The sequence below is a fragment of the Salvelinus namaycush genome, chromosome 18 (assembly GCF_016432855.1).
Source record: "Salvelinus namaycush isolate Seneca chromosome 18, SaNama_1.0, whole genome shotgun sequence".
Classification (NCBI taxonomy): domain Eukaryota; kingdom Metazoa; phylum Chordata; class Actinopteri; order Salmoniformes; family Salmonidae; genus Salvelinus; species Salvelinus namaycush.
Genome location: NC_052324.1, coordinates 13,259,210 through 13,274,359, shown reverse-complemented (window position 1 = coordinate 13,274,359; position 15,150 = coordinate 13,259,210). Strand labels below are relative to the sequence as shown.

Below are 15,150 nucleotides of genomic sequence, written 5' to 3'. Positions count from 1 at the left end.
TGTAGCGCATGAACATGTACTGGAGACACCGTGCCCTCCACCGCATAACACAGTGCCTGACCAGTACGACGCTCCACGGGGAGTTGGCTCAGGTCTCCTACCTGACTCCGCCAATCTCCCCGTGTGCCACCCCCCCCCAAAAAAATTCTGGGGGTGCCTCTCGTGCACCTCTCCTCAAGCTAACTCCTCGTAGCGTCGCCGCTCCGCTTTGGCTGCCTCCAGCTCCTCTTTAGGGCGGCGATACTCTCCCGGCTGTGCCCAGGGTCCCTTTCCGTCCAAGATTTCCTCCCATGTCCAGGAGTCCATCAATTGCTGCTACTTCCTACCACGCTGCTTTGTCCTTTGGTGGTGGGTAGTTCTGTAACGGCTGTTGGAAGGAGAGGACCAAGGTGCAGCGTGGTACGTGTCCATATTTATTTAATGAACACTGAAATAACGAAAATAACAAAGAGAACGACCGAAACAGTTCTGAAAGGTGCAAACACAAAACAGGAAACAACTAACCACAAACACAGGTGGGAACAGGCTACCTAAGTATGGTTCTCAATCAGAGACAACGATAGACAGCTACCTCTGATTGGGAACCATACCAGGCCAAACACATAGAAATAGAAAACATAGAAAAAACATAGAATGCCCACCCCAACTCACGCCCTGACCAAACCAAAATAGAGACATAAGAAAGGAACTAAGGTCAGGGCGTGACATGATGCTGTTGATATTCAACCTCTTGCTAGCTTGTTAGCATAACAAATGACTAGCTAAACATTTTACGATTTCGGTTGTGTGACCCTGAGCCTGCCTGCCGTCCTGTACCTTTACCTCTGTTGCAGTAATTAACATTGTTACTTCGACATAGTCTGCATCTGGGTCTTACCATGTCCTGATACCTAATGCTGTAATGCTATGTGGTTTGTAAGGATAGCGTAGCTAACAAATTGTCAGCCAACATAACGTGTCACTTATATGAAAAGTCCTTACTTTATTACATTGTTCAACATTTTCTTAAAATGTTTCATAATTAGTTAAAGCAATGAATTTGTATCCTCTTTTGTTGCACTTCTGCTGCATATTTTCCACCATTTTCTTCAAATCTGAAAAGGTTGTGAAGCCACGCCCATTTTCGGAAAGAATTGCATTATGGGCCGTAAAAGCACAGAAATAGTGTCTACTGCATGAATATTTCGTAAAATTTTTATTTATTTTATTTTTGGGCGAATTTAGTACGACACACGGGAACTTTTGGCATACTAACTGTATCCATACTATGACCAATAAGCATACTATATACTCAATTAACATCACTAATATTACGGTAGTGCGGTTAGTATGAGTATTCAAAGACAGCTCTTGACTTTTTTCACATTTTGTTACGTTAAAGCCTTAGTCTAAATTTAAAAAAAAAAAAGTTTTATCCCTCATAAATCTACACATCATACCCCATAATGACAAAGCAAAAACAGGTTTTTAGAAATATCACATTTACATAAGTATTCAGACCCTTTACTCAGTTCTGTGTTGAAGCACCTTTGGCAGCGATTACAACCTTGAGTCTTCTTGGGTATGACACTACGAGCTTGGCACACCAGTATATGGGGAGTCTCCCATTCTTCTCTGCAGATCCTCTCAAGCTCTGTCAGGTTGGATGGGGAGCATCGCTGCAGAGCTATTTTCAGGTCTCTCCAGAGATGTTCGATCGGGTTCAACTCTGGCCCCTGGCTGAGCCACTCAAGGACATTCAGAGACTTGTCCTGAAGCCACTCCTGCATTATCTTGGCTGTGTGCTTAGTGTCGTTGTCCTGTTGGAAGGTGAACGTTTGCCCCAGTCTGAGGTCCTGAGCGCTCTGGAGCAGGTTTTCATCAAGAATCTCATCTTTCCCTTGATCCTGACTCCCCCAGTCCCCCAGTCCCTGCCACTGAAAAACATCCCCACAGCATGATGCTGCCACCACCATGCTTCACTTTAGGGATGCCAGGTTTCCTCCAGATGTGACGCTTGGCATTCAGGTGAAAGAGTTCAATGTTGGTTTCATCACATCTTGTTTCTCATGGTCTGAGAGTCCTTTAGCTGCCTTTTGGCAAACTCCAAGCAGGCTGTCATGTGCCTTTTACTGAGGAGTGGCTTCTGTCTGGCCCCTCTACCATAAAGGCCTGATTGGTGGAGTGCTGCAGAGATGGTTGTCCTTCTGGAAGTTTCTCACATCGCCACAGAGGAACTGGAGCTCTGTCGGGTTCTTGGTTACCTCCCTGACCAAGGCCCTTCTCCCCCGATTGCTCAGTTTGGCCGGGAGGCCAGCTCTAGGAAGAGTCTTGGTGGTTCTAAACTACTTTCATTTAAGAATGATGGAGGCCACTGTGTTCTTGGGGATCTTCAATGCTGACGATTTGTTTTGCTACCCTTCCCCAGATCTGTGCCTTGAAACAATCCTGTCTCGGAGCGCTACGGACAATACCTTCGACCTCATTGCTTGGTTTTTGCTCTGACATGCACTGTCAACTGTGTGACCTTATATAGACAGGTGTGTGCCTTTTCAAATTATGTCGAAGGAATTGCACATGACAGCCCGCTTTGAGGTTGCCAAAAGGCACAAAAAGGACTCTCAGACCATGAGAAACAAGATGCTTTGGCCTGAATGTAAAATCAAAAAAAAAAAATCACGTCTAGGAAACCTGGCACCATCTCTACAGTGAATCGTGGTCTTGGTAGCATCATGCTGTGGGGATATTTTTCAGCTCCAGTTGGGAGACTAGTCAGGATTGAGGGAAAGATGAACGGAGCAAAGTTTAGAGAGATCCTTGACGAAAACCTGCTCCAGAGCGCTGAGGACTGAGGCAAAGGTTCATCTTCCAACAGAACAACGAACCTAAGCACACCGCCAAGACAATGCAGGAGTGGCTTCGGGACAAGTCTCTGAATGCCCTTTGCAGAAATCAAATCAAATCAAAGTTTATTTGTCACGTGCACTGAATACAACAGGTGTAGACCTTACAGTGAAATGCTTACTTACAGGCTCTAACCAATAGTGCAAAAAGGGTATTTGGTGAACAAAAGGTAGGTAAAGAAATAAAACAACAGTAAAAAGACAGGCTATATACAGTAGCGAGGCTATAAAAGTAGCGAGGCTACATACAGACACCAGTTAGTCAGGCTGATTGAGGTAGTATGTACATGTAGATATGGTTAAAGTGACTATGTATATATGATGAACAGAGAGTAGTAGTAGCGTAAAAGAGGGGTTGGCGGGTGGTGGGTGGCGGGTGGCGGGACACAATGCAGATAGCTCGGTTAGCCACTGTGCGGGAGCACTGGCTGGTCGGCCCAATTGAGGTAGTATGTACATGAATGTATAGTTAAAGTGACAATGCAAATATGATAAACAGAGAGTAGCAGCAGCGTAAAAAGAGGGGTTGGGGGGGGGCACATGTAACAGTATAACTTTAAACCGTCCCCTCGCCCCGACACGGGCGAAGCATCGTTACCCATCGCTCCACAAAGGCCACGGCCCTTGCAGAGCAAGGTGCAACACTACTTCTAGGTTTCAGAGCAAGTGACGTAACTGATTGAAACGCTAGTAGCGCGTACCCGCTAACTAGCTAGCCATTTCACATCCGTTACACTCACCCCCCTTTCAACCTCCTCCTTTTCCGCAGCAACCAGTGATCCGGGTCAACAGCATCAATGTAATAGTATAACTTTAAACCGTCCCCTCGCCCCGACCTCGGGCGCGAACCAGGGACCCTCTGCACACATCAACAACGGTCGCCCACGAAGCATCGTTACCCATCGCTCCACAAAGGCCACGGCCCTTGCAGAGCAAGGTGCAACACTACTTCTAGGTTTCAGAGCAAGTGACGTAACTGATTGAAACGCTAGTAGCGCGTACCCGCTAACTAGCTAGCCATTTCACATCCGTTACACACACAATGTAAATAGTCCGGGTAGCCATTTGATTACCCGTTCAGGAGTCTTATGGCTTGGGGGTAAAAACTGTTGAGAAGCCTTTTTGTCCTAGACTTGGCACTCCGGTACCGCTTGCCATGCGGTAGTAGAGAGACCAGTCTATGACTGGGGTGGCTGGGGTCTTTGACAATTTTTAGGGCCTTCCTCTGACACCGCCTGGTGTAGAGGTCCTGGATGGCAGGCAGCTTAGCCCCAGTGATGTACTGGGCCGTACGCACTACCCTCTGTGTCTAAAAACCTGTTTTTGCTTTGCAATTATAGGGTATTGTGTGTAGATTGATGAGGGGGAAAAAACGATTTAATCTATCTTAGAATAAGGCTGTAATGTAACAAAATGTGGAAAAATTTTAGGGGTCTGAATACATTCCGAATGCACTGTATATCACACTATCCCACAATAAACTTAAACTTCAAATGCCAAGACTCCAAGACCATTGAGCGCTTTTGAAGTGACAGCTAGGCACAAGATTTGTACCCATCTCCACTGTGCTGCATCAGCACAATGGACTGTGCCCGACACAGTAAAGTAAGGCTTATTTGGCAATGAATATAGGCTACAAGACAGATAGTGTAATTCTCCTATTGCAAAAAGCCTATGTGAATTCAGCCGTACACATAGCTGTTTTACTAAAATAATGCGAACTAAATGCTGAAAGTAGTAGCCTAGTTATTCATGCAAAACTAAAATATTGAATAGCAGTTTGGCTTAGAATACCGACACAACTGTGAATGCAAACGAATGAATGTGAACAGAACAAAACAGCGGGAGGCCTACTATAGGCCTATAAACAAAATATCAGATCGATAAAGACATTACACAATCTATATTTAGGCTAGTTACATTAAGAACAAACAAACACAGTAAACAAAAGGCGAATGCAAATAACCAAAACATAGCCTACAGCCTACTAAAGTGAGATGCAGCCATCCACAGCTCTCTTGACAAATAAATAGGCCTATAGGCTTCAAACATGCAAAATCAAGCAGCTCATGAGTTCTGCAACACATTGCGATATGGCACAAATTCAACCCACCCATGTAATCAATGTTTTTTTATTTCTTTTATTTCACCTTTACCAGGTAGGCCAGTTGAGAACAAGTTCTCATTTACCTCTGCGACCTGGCAAAAAAGCAAAGCAGTGTGCCACAAACAACAACACAGAGTTACACATGGAATAAACAAACGTACAGTCAATAACACAATAGAAAAAAGTCTATATACAGAGTGTGCAAATGGCGTGAGGAGGTAAGGCAATAAATAGGCCATAGTAGCATTGTAAGTAATTACAATTTAGCAAATTAACACCGGAGTGATAGATGTGCAGATGATGATGTGCAAGTAAAAATACTGGTGTGCAAAAGAGCAAAAAAGTAAATAAAAACAATATGGGGATGAGGTAGGTAGATTGGATGGGCTATTTACAGATGGGCTGTGTACATGTGCAGTGATCGGTTAGCTGCTCAGATAGCTGATGTTTAAAGTTAGTGAGGGAGATATAAGTCTCCAACTTCAGCGATTTTTGCAATTTGTTCAAGTCATTGGCAGCAGAGAACTGGAAGTAAAGGCGGCCAAAGGAGGTGTTGGCTTTGGGGATGACCAGTGAGATATACCTGCTGGAGCGCGTGCTACGGGTGGGTGTTGTTATCGTGACCAGTGAGCTGAGATAAGGTGGAGCTTTAAATAGCAAAGACTTATAGATGACTTGGAGCCAGTGGGTCTGGCAACAAATATGTAGCGAGGGCCTGCTGACGAGAGCATACAGGTCGCAGTGGTGGGTGGTATATGGGGCTTTGGTGACAAAACGGATGGCACTGTAATAGACTGCATCCAGTTTGCTGAGTAGAGTGTTGGAGGCTATTTTGTAAATGACATCGCCGAAGTCGAGGATTGGTAGGATCGTCAGTTTTACGAGGGTATGTTTGGCGGCATGAGTGAAGGATGCTTTGTTGCGAAATAGGAAGCCGATTCTAGATTGGAGATGTTTAATATGAGTCTGGAAGGAGAGTTTACAGTCTAGCCAGACACCTAGGTATTTGTAGTTGTCCACATATTCTAAGTCAGAACCGTCCAGAATAGTGATGCTAGTTGGGCGGGCGGGGTGTGGGCAGCAATCGGTTGAAAAGCATGCATTTAGTTTTACTAGCGTTTAAGAGCAGTTGGAGGCCACGGAAGGAATGTTGTATGGCATTGAAGCTCGTTTGGAGGTTTGTTAACCCAGTGTCCAAAAAAAGGGCCAGATGTATACAGAATGGTGTCGTCTGCGTAGAGGTGGATCAGGGAATCATCCGCAGCAAGAGCGACATCATTGATGTATACAGAGAAAAGAGTCGGCCCGAGAATTGAAGCCTGTGGTACCCCCATAGAGACTGCCAGAGGTCCGGACAACAGGTCCTCCAATTTGACACACTGAACTCTATCTGAGAAGTAGTTGGTGAACCAGGCGAGGCAGTCATTTGAGAAACCAAGGCTGTTGAGTCTGCCAATAAGAATATGGTGATTGACAGAGTTGAAAGCCTTGGCCAGGTCGATGAAGACGGCTGCACGGTACTGTCTTTTATCTATGGCGGTTATGATATCGTTTAGTACCTTCAGCATGGATGAGGTGCACCCATGACCAGCTCGGAATCCGGATTGCACAGCGTAGAAGGTACGGTGGGATTCGAAATGGTCGGTGATCTGTTTATTACTTTTCTTTCGAAGACTTTAGAAAGGCAGGGCAGGATGGATATAGGTCTGTAACAGTTTGGGTCTAGAGTGACACCCCCTTTGAAGAGGGGGATGACCGCGGCAGTTTTCCAATCTTTAGGTGAGGAGGAGGAGGAGTAGGATGAGGGTACGGCTAAAGGCTATCAAAACTGGTCGTATAGTGCGTTGGGGACAGAGAATGAAAGGAGCAGATTTCTGGGCGTGGTAGGATAGATTCAGGGCGTAATGTACAGACAGGGGTATGGTAGGGTGCGGGTAAAGTGGAGGTAAACCTAGGCATTGAGTGACGATAAGAGAGGTTGCATCTCTGGACGCACTAGTTATGCTGGGTGAGGTCACCGTATGTGTGGGAGGTGGGACAAAAGAGGTGTCTGAGGCATGTTGAGTGGGACTAGGGGCTCCGCAGTAAACTAAAACAATGATAACTATCCTAAACAACAGTATACAAGGCATATTGACATTAGAGAGAGACATAAAGCGAGGCATAAAGCAATCACAGGTGTTGATTGGGAGAGCTAGCTAAGACAACAACGGGTAAGACAACAACAGCTAATCAGCTAAGACAACAACAACAGGTAAAATGACGATGAATGGGCAGAGAGGGTCAGTTAACTACACACAGGGCCTGAGGCTGGGGCCGACAGATAAACAAAATAAACTAAATGGATTAACGTGATTAATGGACAGTCCAGCAGGCATCAGCTTTGTAGCCAAGTGATCATAGGTTCCAGTGAACTGCTGGGCTTGGCGGCGTCCTTGGTGGTTTGATTTCTGATATCCATCGTGGTTGAGGCAGATTACCAGGTTAGTGCTAAATAGGCTAATAACACTAACGCCTTTAACAGCTAGCTAAGAAGCGAACTAAACTCTGTAGTGGTGGGGCATGAGTCAGAGTTGAGTGAAGTGTACTGTAAACGTATAAATCCAAATCAATTATTACAGGTGGAAGAGTATCTCGTTATTCACGTAGCCTGCCACAGATGAGCTGCGTTTTTTCCCACTTCCCACCAAAGGAGTCATACCTAACCGCCCAGTGGCCGCCCAACCTGTGAGCAAGACAATACATACAGTCAACAGCACTCACCAAGGCCGCAAGCCACAACCAGAAAAATGGGGAACGTAGGGGAGAGTGGGGTGAGCAATTTTTTTACATTCTGCATCACTCCGTCAAGGGAAATATAGTATTATTTCTAATAAACATATCTACATATATTTCAGGATGTTGTATATCCCTGGAAATAATCAGAATGAATTTAAACATTTACAGTTTTGAAAACGTAGCTTGTCCCAAAAAAGTAGTCTCTTCCCACAATTTGAGCCGCGGGTCAGATTAAGAAAATGTCTGTACTGAATGAAATATTACCACGACATTATTAAAACCAAGTCTATCTTTATTTCCCAAACACAATTCAACTTACCCCACTCTCCCCTACTGCACACAATATTGAATTGGGAAAAGAATGAAGCAAAGATGTTCTTTCAGCAGTCAGGCATAGCCATGGTTCTAAACTCACACACCACGATGAAATCTTCCTCAGAACCACGCACGTAGGAGTCGCTGTGCAGGAAGCGGATGCTATAGGTCACCTCACCGTCACGGATGTGGAAGCGGTGTATCAAGGTCATGCCATCAAACCAGTGGTTGTAGCTGAGGAGAGAGACAAAGACAAATGGGTTTGTATTTGGTGTGTGTGCTCCACATACAAGTATGTATATGGGCGTAAGTGTCTTTGTGCTTGCACCATGTTCCTTCTGTGTGTGTGTGCACTGTGCACTGTATGTCTTGAGTGTACGTTTATTTTATACTTGTCTTTGCCAAACTCAAACTTTCCAGGCCCATTCCGCAGGATCCAGGATATTACCCTTGATCACCGTGGTGGTGGGCTTGGGGGTCTCCTCTACAGAACACACCAGGGGGCCAATGCCCTCCAGCCCCGTGACCAAGGAGCATTTCTTCTTAGATGCTGATGGCAGATGAGAAAAGACAAATGTTCAACTTTCAGATATCACACGTCATAGATTACATTTTTACTTGTTTGGCGGAAGAAATAGGTCATCCAGCCAGTCAATCAACGCACACAGGGTTTGATCATGTGTTCACATCAACATTTTGTCCTGAAGTCTACACTACTTCAGGTCTCAGAGACTGTGACGTCATTGCACGATGGGTTACATCTGCATGCTACACACAAACACACATACATACTGTATGCGATGACTTTACCATTGTCTTCGTTGAGTTTCTTTTGTGCTGCTCATGGCTGGTGCAATTTTTCACCTGGCTTTGCTATAGAAAGACACAGACCAACTAAAATGTAGAAATAGGCTACTACTGTGAAGAGTCGGACACCACCATGCCAGTTGTCCTGTGTATGCTTCTAGGCACACTGACTGACTGGGATTTAAACAGTATGAGACGACCTTTGAACCGTGGAACTGTGCTGAGGCCACCCTCTAACACTGTGGCTGACACTGTCTCTGACAAGTCCCGGCTATGATAAAAAACACACACAGACAATTTGTTTGCCTTGTTTTTAACTTGACTACATAGAGATGCCAATTCAATACAGGCGTTTTAACTGCAACTCTCTGATAAAAGTGTCTTGGTCTTTTTGATTTAAAGAGATAGTTCGATGAACTCATAGATACAATTTGTGTCTCTGCGTGCAGTTTGACTGAAGTTTAAGGTAGTTTCTGGAGCGATTGCTAACTAGCTGTAGCGCAATGACTGGAAGTCTATGCGATCAGCTAGCATACAGAATTTACCTTCAACTTCCTTCAAACAGCACGCAGAGACATTCAAATGGTATCCATGAGTTCATCTGACTCTGGGTAACTAGAAAAAAAGGACTTAAATGCCAAAATCTCAAACTATCCCTTTAAAACATTGACTGAATAGTATAATATATTAATGTGCGTAAAACAAATTAATGAGGATTTATTTATGTTCTGTTGTACCGCCCTCTGTTCCTTGCCATAGCTATGTCTTTGAAATTACCAGGGGACTTTTCATCCATGTCTGACATGCAATATGCTTAATATTTGCATATGTGTAATACTAATAAATATTTGGCTTAATAACTGCCATAAGTGGGGTTTATTCTGTAAACTACAGGTTACTCTCGAACTGTCTTACAGGTGCTGAATTCCCATGGATCATATGTAACTCACTGGGCCAATCCAGAGGAAGAGTTTGTGGGCTATGGGTTCAGAGACTGTGGCATTGTTCACTCCCTTTCTCACTACTGTATAATACTAGGCAATATGTTAGGAACTAGGTGAAGCTCTATTGCTTACAGTTTATGTCCAGATTCTAGTGTATCTGAGAAATGTAGAAATACACATACATTGGTGAAAGGTGAGTGGAAATTAAGGTGAAGGCCATGTGAATTGTTCTAGGAAACACACCTGTTGTCGCAGTCTGCCGGCGATCAGGCCCCCCAACCATTGGTTGGCAGTTTCTAATTTCTTCTCTATCATCCACAGCGGTCATGGAGGACCAATGAGAAAGTGTGTGTAATCAAGATGGGCGGGGCGTCCCTGAGGACTAGGGTTTAAAGTAGGATGTGCCATGCTGTCGCCAAGCAGACGACGTATCAATCAACATGATTCCCATTGTTCTGGCCTCAGTGCTCATCGCTTGCGGTAAGTGTCAGCCTCTATGTGTGTGGACATCAGACAGAGACTCCAACTGCAGTCCTGGAAAGCTGAAGGGTGTGCAGGCTTTTGCTCGAGCACAACACTGATACACCTGATTCAACTATTAGTCCAGACTGTTAGTCCAGAATAACGTGCACTGTAGCTCTCCAGGACCAGAGTTGGTGACATCTGAGTTAGAGAGAAAGACCTGACCCTGATTGTCTCTCTGTCTACCCCCCTAGCCTTTGGGTGCGGCACCCCTCCCATTGAGCCTCTGACCACCCGTGTGGTCAATGGAGTGGACGCCAAGCCCCACAGCTGGCCCTGGCAGGTACACTGACACCCTTATCTCCCTCTCTCTATGTACAATGATTATAATACTGGATTGCATTTATATAGGTCACTTTTGACCATAGGTCGTTCTTCACACATCTTATGTATCTGTATGAGTAACTCGTTCTATCCAACCTCAGTATTTCTCACTCTCTCTCTCTTTCTTTCTTTCTTTCTTTTTTAATCTCTTTTTTTCTTTCATTTTTTTCTTTCTCTCCAGATCTCTCTGCAGTATGAGAGGGACGGTGAGTGGAGACACACCTGTGGTGGATCTTTGATTGCTACCAACTGGGTCATGACCGCTGCGCACTGTATCAAGTAAGAGAGGCTACACATTCACATTTACACGCAAATACACAGTACATCCAAAGAAGACCTTCGCACACTCACACACACACACACACACACACACACACACACACACACACACACACACACACACACACACACACACACACACACACACACACACACACACACACACACACACACACACACACACACACACAGGGACATAGCTTTCGGCTCATATATGCTGTGATCACTGAGCATTCAACCTTCTCCAACCCTCCCAGCCCCAGCCTGTCCTACAGAGTGTTCGTTGGAAAGCACAACCTGGTTGAGACTGAGGAAGGCTCCCAGGCTATCATCCCTGAGAAGCTTGTTGTCCATGAGAAGTGGAACCCCATCTTTGTGGCCTTTGGGTAAGAGTACGGCCCACAAATAGACAGTCTAGCACAACAAACCTTGAATGCTACACTAAGAAAACAGATCTGATGGGTTGCTAAGGGTTCAGCACCGAATGGAAGAAAGCAAAGCTATTTTTTTTTGTCTTTACCTAAACAACACTGGATATGTAGAGCATTATGAGTAGCCTTATATACTTATATACTTGCAGTACATCACAATATAAACTGGGCTGACTTTCAGTGGCATCACCTGTCTATCCTTTCCTTCTACAACCGTCTCTCTCTCTGTGTTCCTCCTCTGTCTCTGATTGACCAGAAATGACATTGCCCTGATCAAGTTGTCTGAGCATGTGACCCTGACTGACCATGTGCAGCTTGGCTGTATCCCTGCTGCTGGCACTGTGCTGGACAACCAGTACCCCTGTTACGTCACTGGCTGGGGAAGGGTCTACAGTAAGCCTGTGTGTGTGTGTGTGTGTGTGTGTGTGTGTGTGTGTGTGTGTGTGTGTGTGTGTGTGTGTGTGTGTGTGTGTGTGTGTGTGTGTGTGTGTGTGTGTGTGTGTGTGTGTGTGTGTGTGTGTGTGCGTGTGTTTGATGATCACTTTCATGTGTGTTCCTGTAGGGTAACTAGCTGCAGTTTGACATGTGTGTGTGTTTTAGCCGGAGGCCCCATTGCTGATAACCTGCAGCAGGCTCTGATGCCCGTGGTGGACCACGCCACCTGCTCCAAGCCCGACTGGTGGGGCATCGCTCTCAGGACCACCATGGTGTGTGCCGGAGGAGATGGCATTGTCGCCGGCTGCAACGTGAGTACCCCTGGGGGATGTGAGAGGCAGAGAGAAAAGGAGAAAGAGACAGAGAAACAGAGAGTATGTATTGTGTGTGATATATGTGTTTGTGCATGAGTGTATTTTTTGTTTGTTTGTTTGTTTGTTTGTTTATGTGTGTGTGTGTGTGTGTGTGTGTGTGTGTGTGTGTGTGTGTGTGTGTGTGTGTGTGTGTGTGTGTGTGTGTGTGTGTGTGTGTGTGTGTGTGTGTGTGTGTGTGTGTGTGCGTGCGTGCCTGTGTACATGTGAGTGTTTATGTGTTACTGTTAGTGTTTGTGTTGAGAGTGGGGGTGTGAGAGTAACACATTAGTGAATTACATTCCTCTACGTGTTTTTTTGTACAGTAAAGCTAAAAGTTTTAATTTGGCTCTATACTCCAGCATTTTGGATTTGAGAGGAAATGCTTCATATGAGGCGATAGTACCTGATTTCTACTTTTAATTGATAGCATTTTCATACATATCTGTTCCACCATTTAGAAATGAAAGCACTTTCTGTACAGTATCTAGTCCCCCCATTTGTATTTGGACAAATTCACTTAGAGTGTATTAAAGTACTCAAAAAATGTAGTATTTGGTCTCATATTCATAGGACGCAATGACTACGTCAAGCTTGTGACTACAAACTTGTTGGATGCATTTGCAGTTTGTTGTGGTTGTGTTTCGGATTATGTTGTGTCTCTTTCTCACTCATCATTATTCACAATTCATTCATGATTGTCCGTAACTATGGTAGCATCCACATTAACGTAGTAGATTTCAGAAACTAATTCCATTGTTATTTACAACACAAGCGACTCCAAAATGACACAATACATGATTTAGCATTAATTCTATTGGGCATAACATAACAAAACAAAACAGTTCGTAGAGTCACAAGCTTGGAATATGGGAATAAATACTACAACTTTTGACTACTTTAATACACTTTAAGTGAATACTTATGACACCTTCAAATAGGGGGACTAGATACATAAAATGCATTCATCTCTAAACTCTAAAACATATGTATGAAAATACTCTCTAATAAAGGTTACATTCTGTACTGTCACCTCATAAGAAATATTTAATTTCAAATCCAAAATGCTTGCATAGAGATACTATTTTTAGCTTCAGTGTTCAAATAGATGTATCTTTCTCAACACCCCTAGCCCTTGGGTGCGGCAACCCTCCCATCGAGCCTCTGACCACCCATGTGGTCAATTGAGTGGACACCAAGCCCCACATAAATTTAATTAAATGTTTCATATCCACATAAATGCATAGGGAGTCTATACAGTGGTTATCATAAGTATTTACACACCTTGGATATTTTTTCACATTTTGTTGATTTACAAAGTGGCATTGAAATTGATCTACACAAAATACTCCATTATGTCAAAGTGAAAAGAACATTTTACAAATGTTTACCAATAGAAATGTAATAACTAAAATGCGCATCTTGTCTGCAACAAGACACTAAAGTAATATTGCAAAACTACATTGTAAAGGAATATACTTCTTGTCCTAAATGCAAAGTTTTATCTTTGGGGCAAATCCAACACAACACATCACTGAGTAACTGCCTCCTTATTTTCAAGCATGGTGATGGCTGCATTATGGTATGGGTATGCTTGATGTCGGCAAAGACTGGACAGTTTTTCAGGATGGAGCTAAGCACAGGTGAAATCCTAGAGAAAAACCTGCTTCAGTCTGCCTTACACTAGACACTGGGAGAGTAATTCACCTTTCAGTCGGACAATAACCTACAACAAAAGGCCAAATCTATATTGGAGTTGCTTACCAAGAAGATAGTCAATGGCAATACAGTTTTGACTTAAATCTGCTTGAAAATCTATGACAAGACTTAAAAACTGCTGTCTAGTCATGATCCCCAACACCTTGACAGAGCTTGAAGAATTGTGAAAAGAATAATGGGCAAATATTGCACAATCCAGATGTGCAAAGTTCTTAGAGACTTAGTCAATGAGACTCTCAGCTGTAATCACTGCCAAAGGTGTTTCTAACATGTATTGACTCATGTATACATTTTTCTTCCATTTACAAAGTATTTTGTGAGATCATTGACTTATATTGACAATTTAATCAATTTTAATCCCACTTTGTAACACAATAAAATGCGAAGAAATCCAAGGGGGGTGAATATTTATGCCTTGTTGCATGTCTTTGGTTAAGTATTAAATCCCTTCCCTCTTCTTCTCCTATAGGGTGACTCTGGTGGGCCCCTGAACTGCAAGAACCCAGAGGGAGTATGGGAGGTCCATGGAATTGCCAGCTTTGTTTCTGGTCTGGGCTGCAACTACGTGAAGAAGCCCACCGTCTTCACCCGCGTCTCCAACTTCAACGACTGGATCGACCAGGTAAAAGAACACGTACACATGACTCACAGAGCTAAGGTTTACACACGTCATTACAGTGTTAATTAGCATGACGTCGGCATTCTGGAAAAACCTTACATCTCGTTAATGTCGACTTTTCAGACATTGCAAAAAAAAAATGTTTATTTTCAAATGGATGTATTATCATGAGTTGTTTAGTCTTAGAGTCATGGAACGTTCACAGAACACGGAGGGGAATGACTTCTTTCAATTGATGTGTATATATAAAAAATGAAATCACCAAAAGTGAGATACAAAGTTTTTCCAGGATGCTGATGATGAGGGAAAACCTTTTCAGGAAATGTCACCAATGACTTGTCCTGTTCTGTCTGTCTATTTTCTCAGGCTATGATGAGCAACTAAAGTGGAGCAGAATGGGGAATTGAGTTTAATTTTAAAAAAGGACTCAGCAAAATGGCTTTGTGATGTATTTTATGTTCATGCCACAAGATGTCCTCAGTCACTCAAGACAAAGAGAAAGGATTTCCATAAGGTGTTTCCCTTGCTGGAGATATATCTATACATGTATCTCCATACATTCAGTACTTGACCAATCATTTTGGCATTCCCCATTTGTCATGCTGTTTACCTAGTAATAAGTTTTGAGACATTCTACT

General features: G+C 43.7%; 2 protein-coding genes across 2 annotated transcripts in view; one reads left to right on the top strand and one right to left on the bottom strand.

Annotated features, from left to right (window-relative positions):
* The window catches only part of LOC120063553 (GDNF family receptor alpha-2-like), a 105,222-nt gene extending 96,928 nt beyond the window's left edge, over positions 1-8,294 (bottom strand). Inside the window, exon 1 of the mRNA XM_039013910.1 lies at positions 8,183-8,294. Coding sequence (XP_038869838.1) covers positions 8,183-8,294 — 112 coding nt within the window. The remainder of the gene's footprint in view (positions 1-8,182) is intronic.
* A 1,969-nt stretch (positions 8,295-10,263) lies between these two features.
* ela3l (elastase 3 like) lies at positions 10,264-14,928 on the top strand. Its single transcript, XM_039012746.1, has 8 exons — positions 10,264-10,313; positions 10,550-10,638; positions 10,861-10,958; positions 11,216-11,344; positions 11,646-11,782; positions 11,990-12,135; positions 14,363-14,515; positions 14,879-14,928. The coding sequence occupies exons 1-8, from the start codon at positions 10,274-10,276 to the stop codon at positions 14,894-14,896; spliced, it is 810 nt and encodes a 269-aa protein (XP_038868674.1). The 5' UTR covers positions 10,264-10,273; the 3' UTR covers positions 14,897-14,928.
* Positions 14,929-15,150: the final 222 nt, after the last annotated feature.

Bases quoted from the DNA above. Each gene is read 5' to 3' on its own strand.
- ela3l (XM_039012746.1), top strand. From the start codon at position 10,274: ATGATTCCCATTGTTCTGGCCTCAGTGCTCATCGCTTGCG. The intron at 10,314-10,549 runs GTAAGTGTCAGC...CTACCCCCCTAG, and splicing joins CTCAGTGCTCATCGCTTGCG to CCTTTGGGTGCGGCACCCCT. The intron at 10,959-11,215 runs GTAAGAGAGGCT...CAACCCTCCCAG, and splicing joins ACCGCTGCGCACTGTATCAA to CCCCAGCCTGTCCTACAGAG.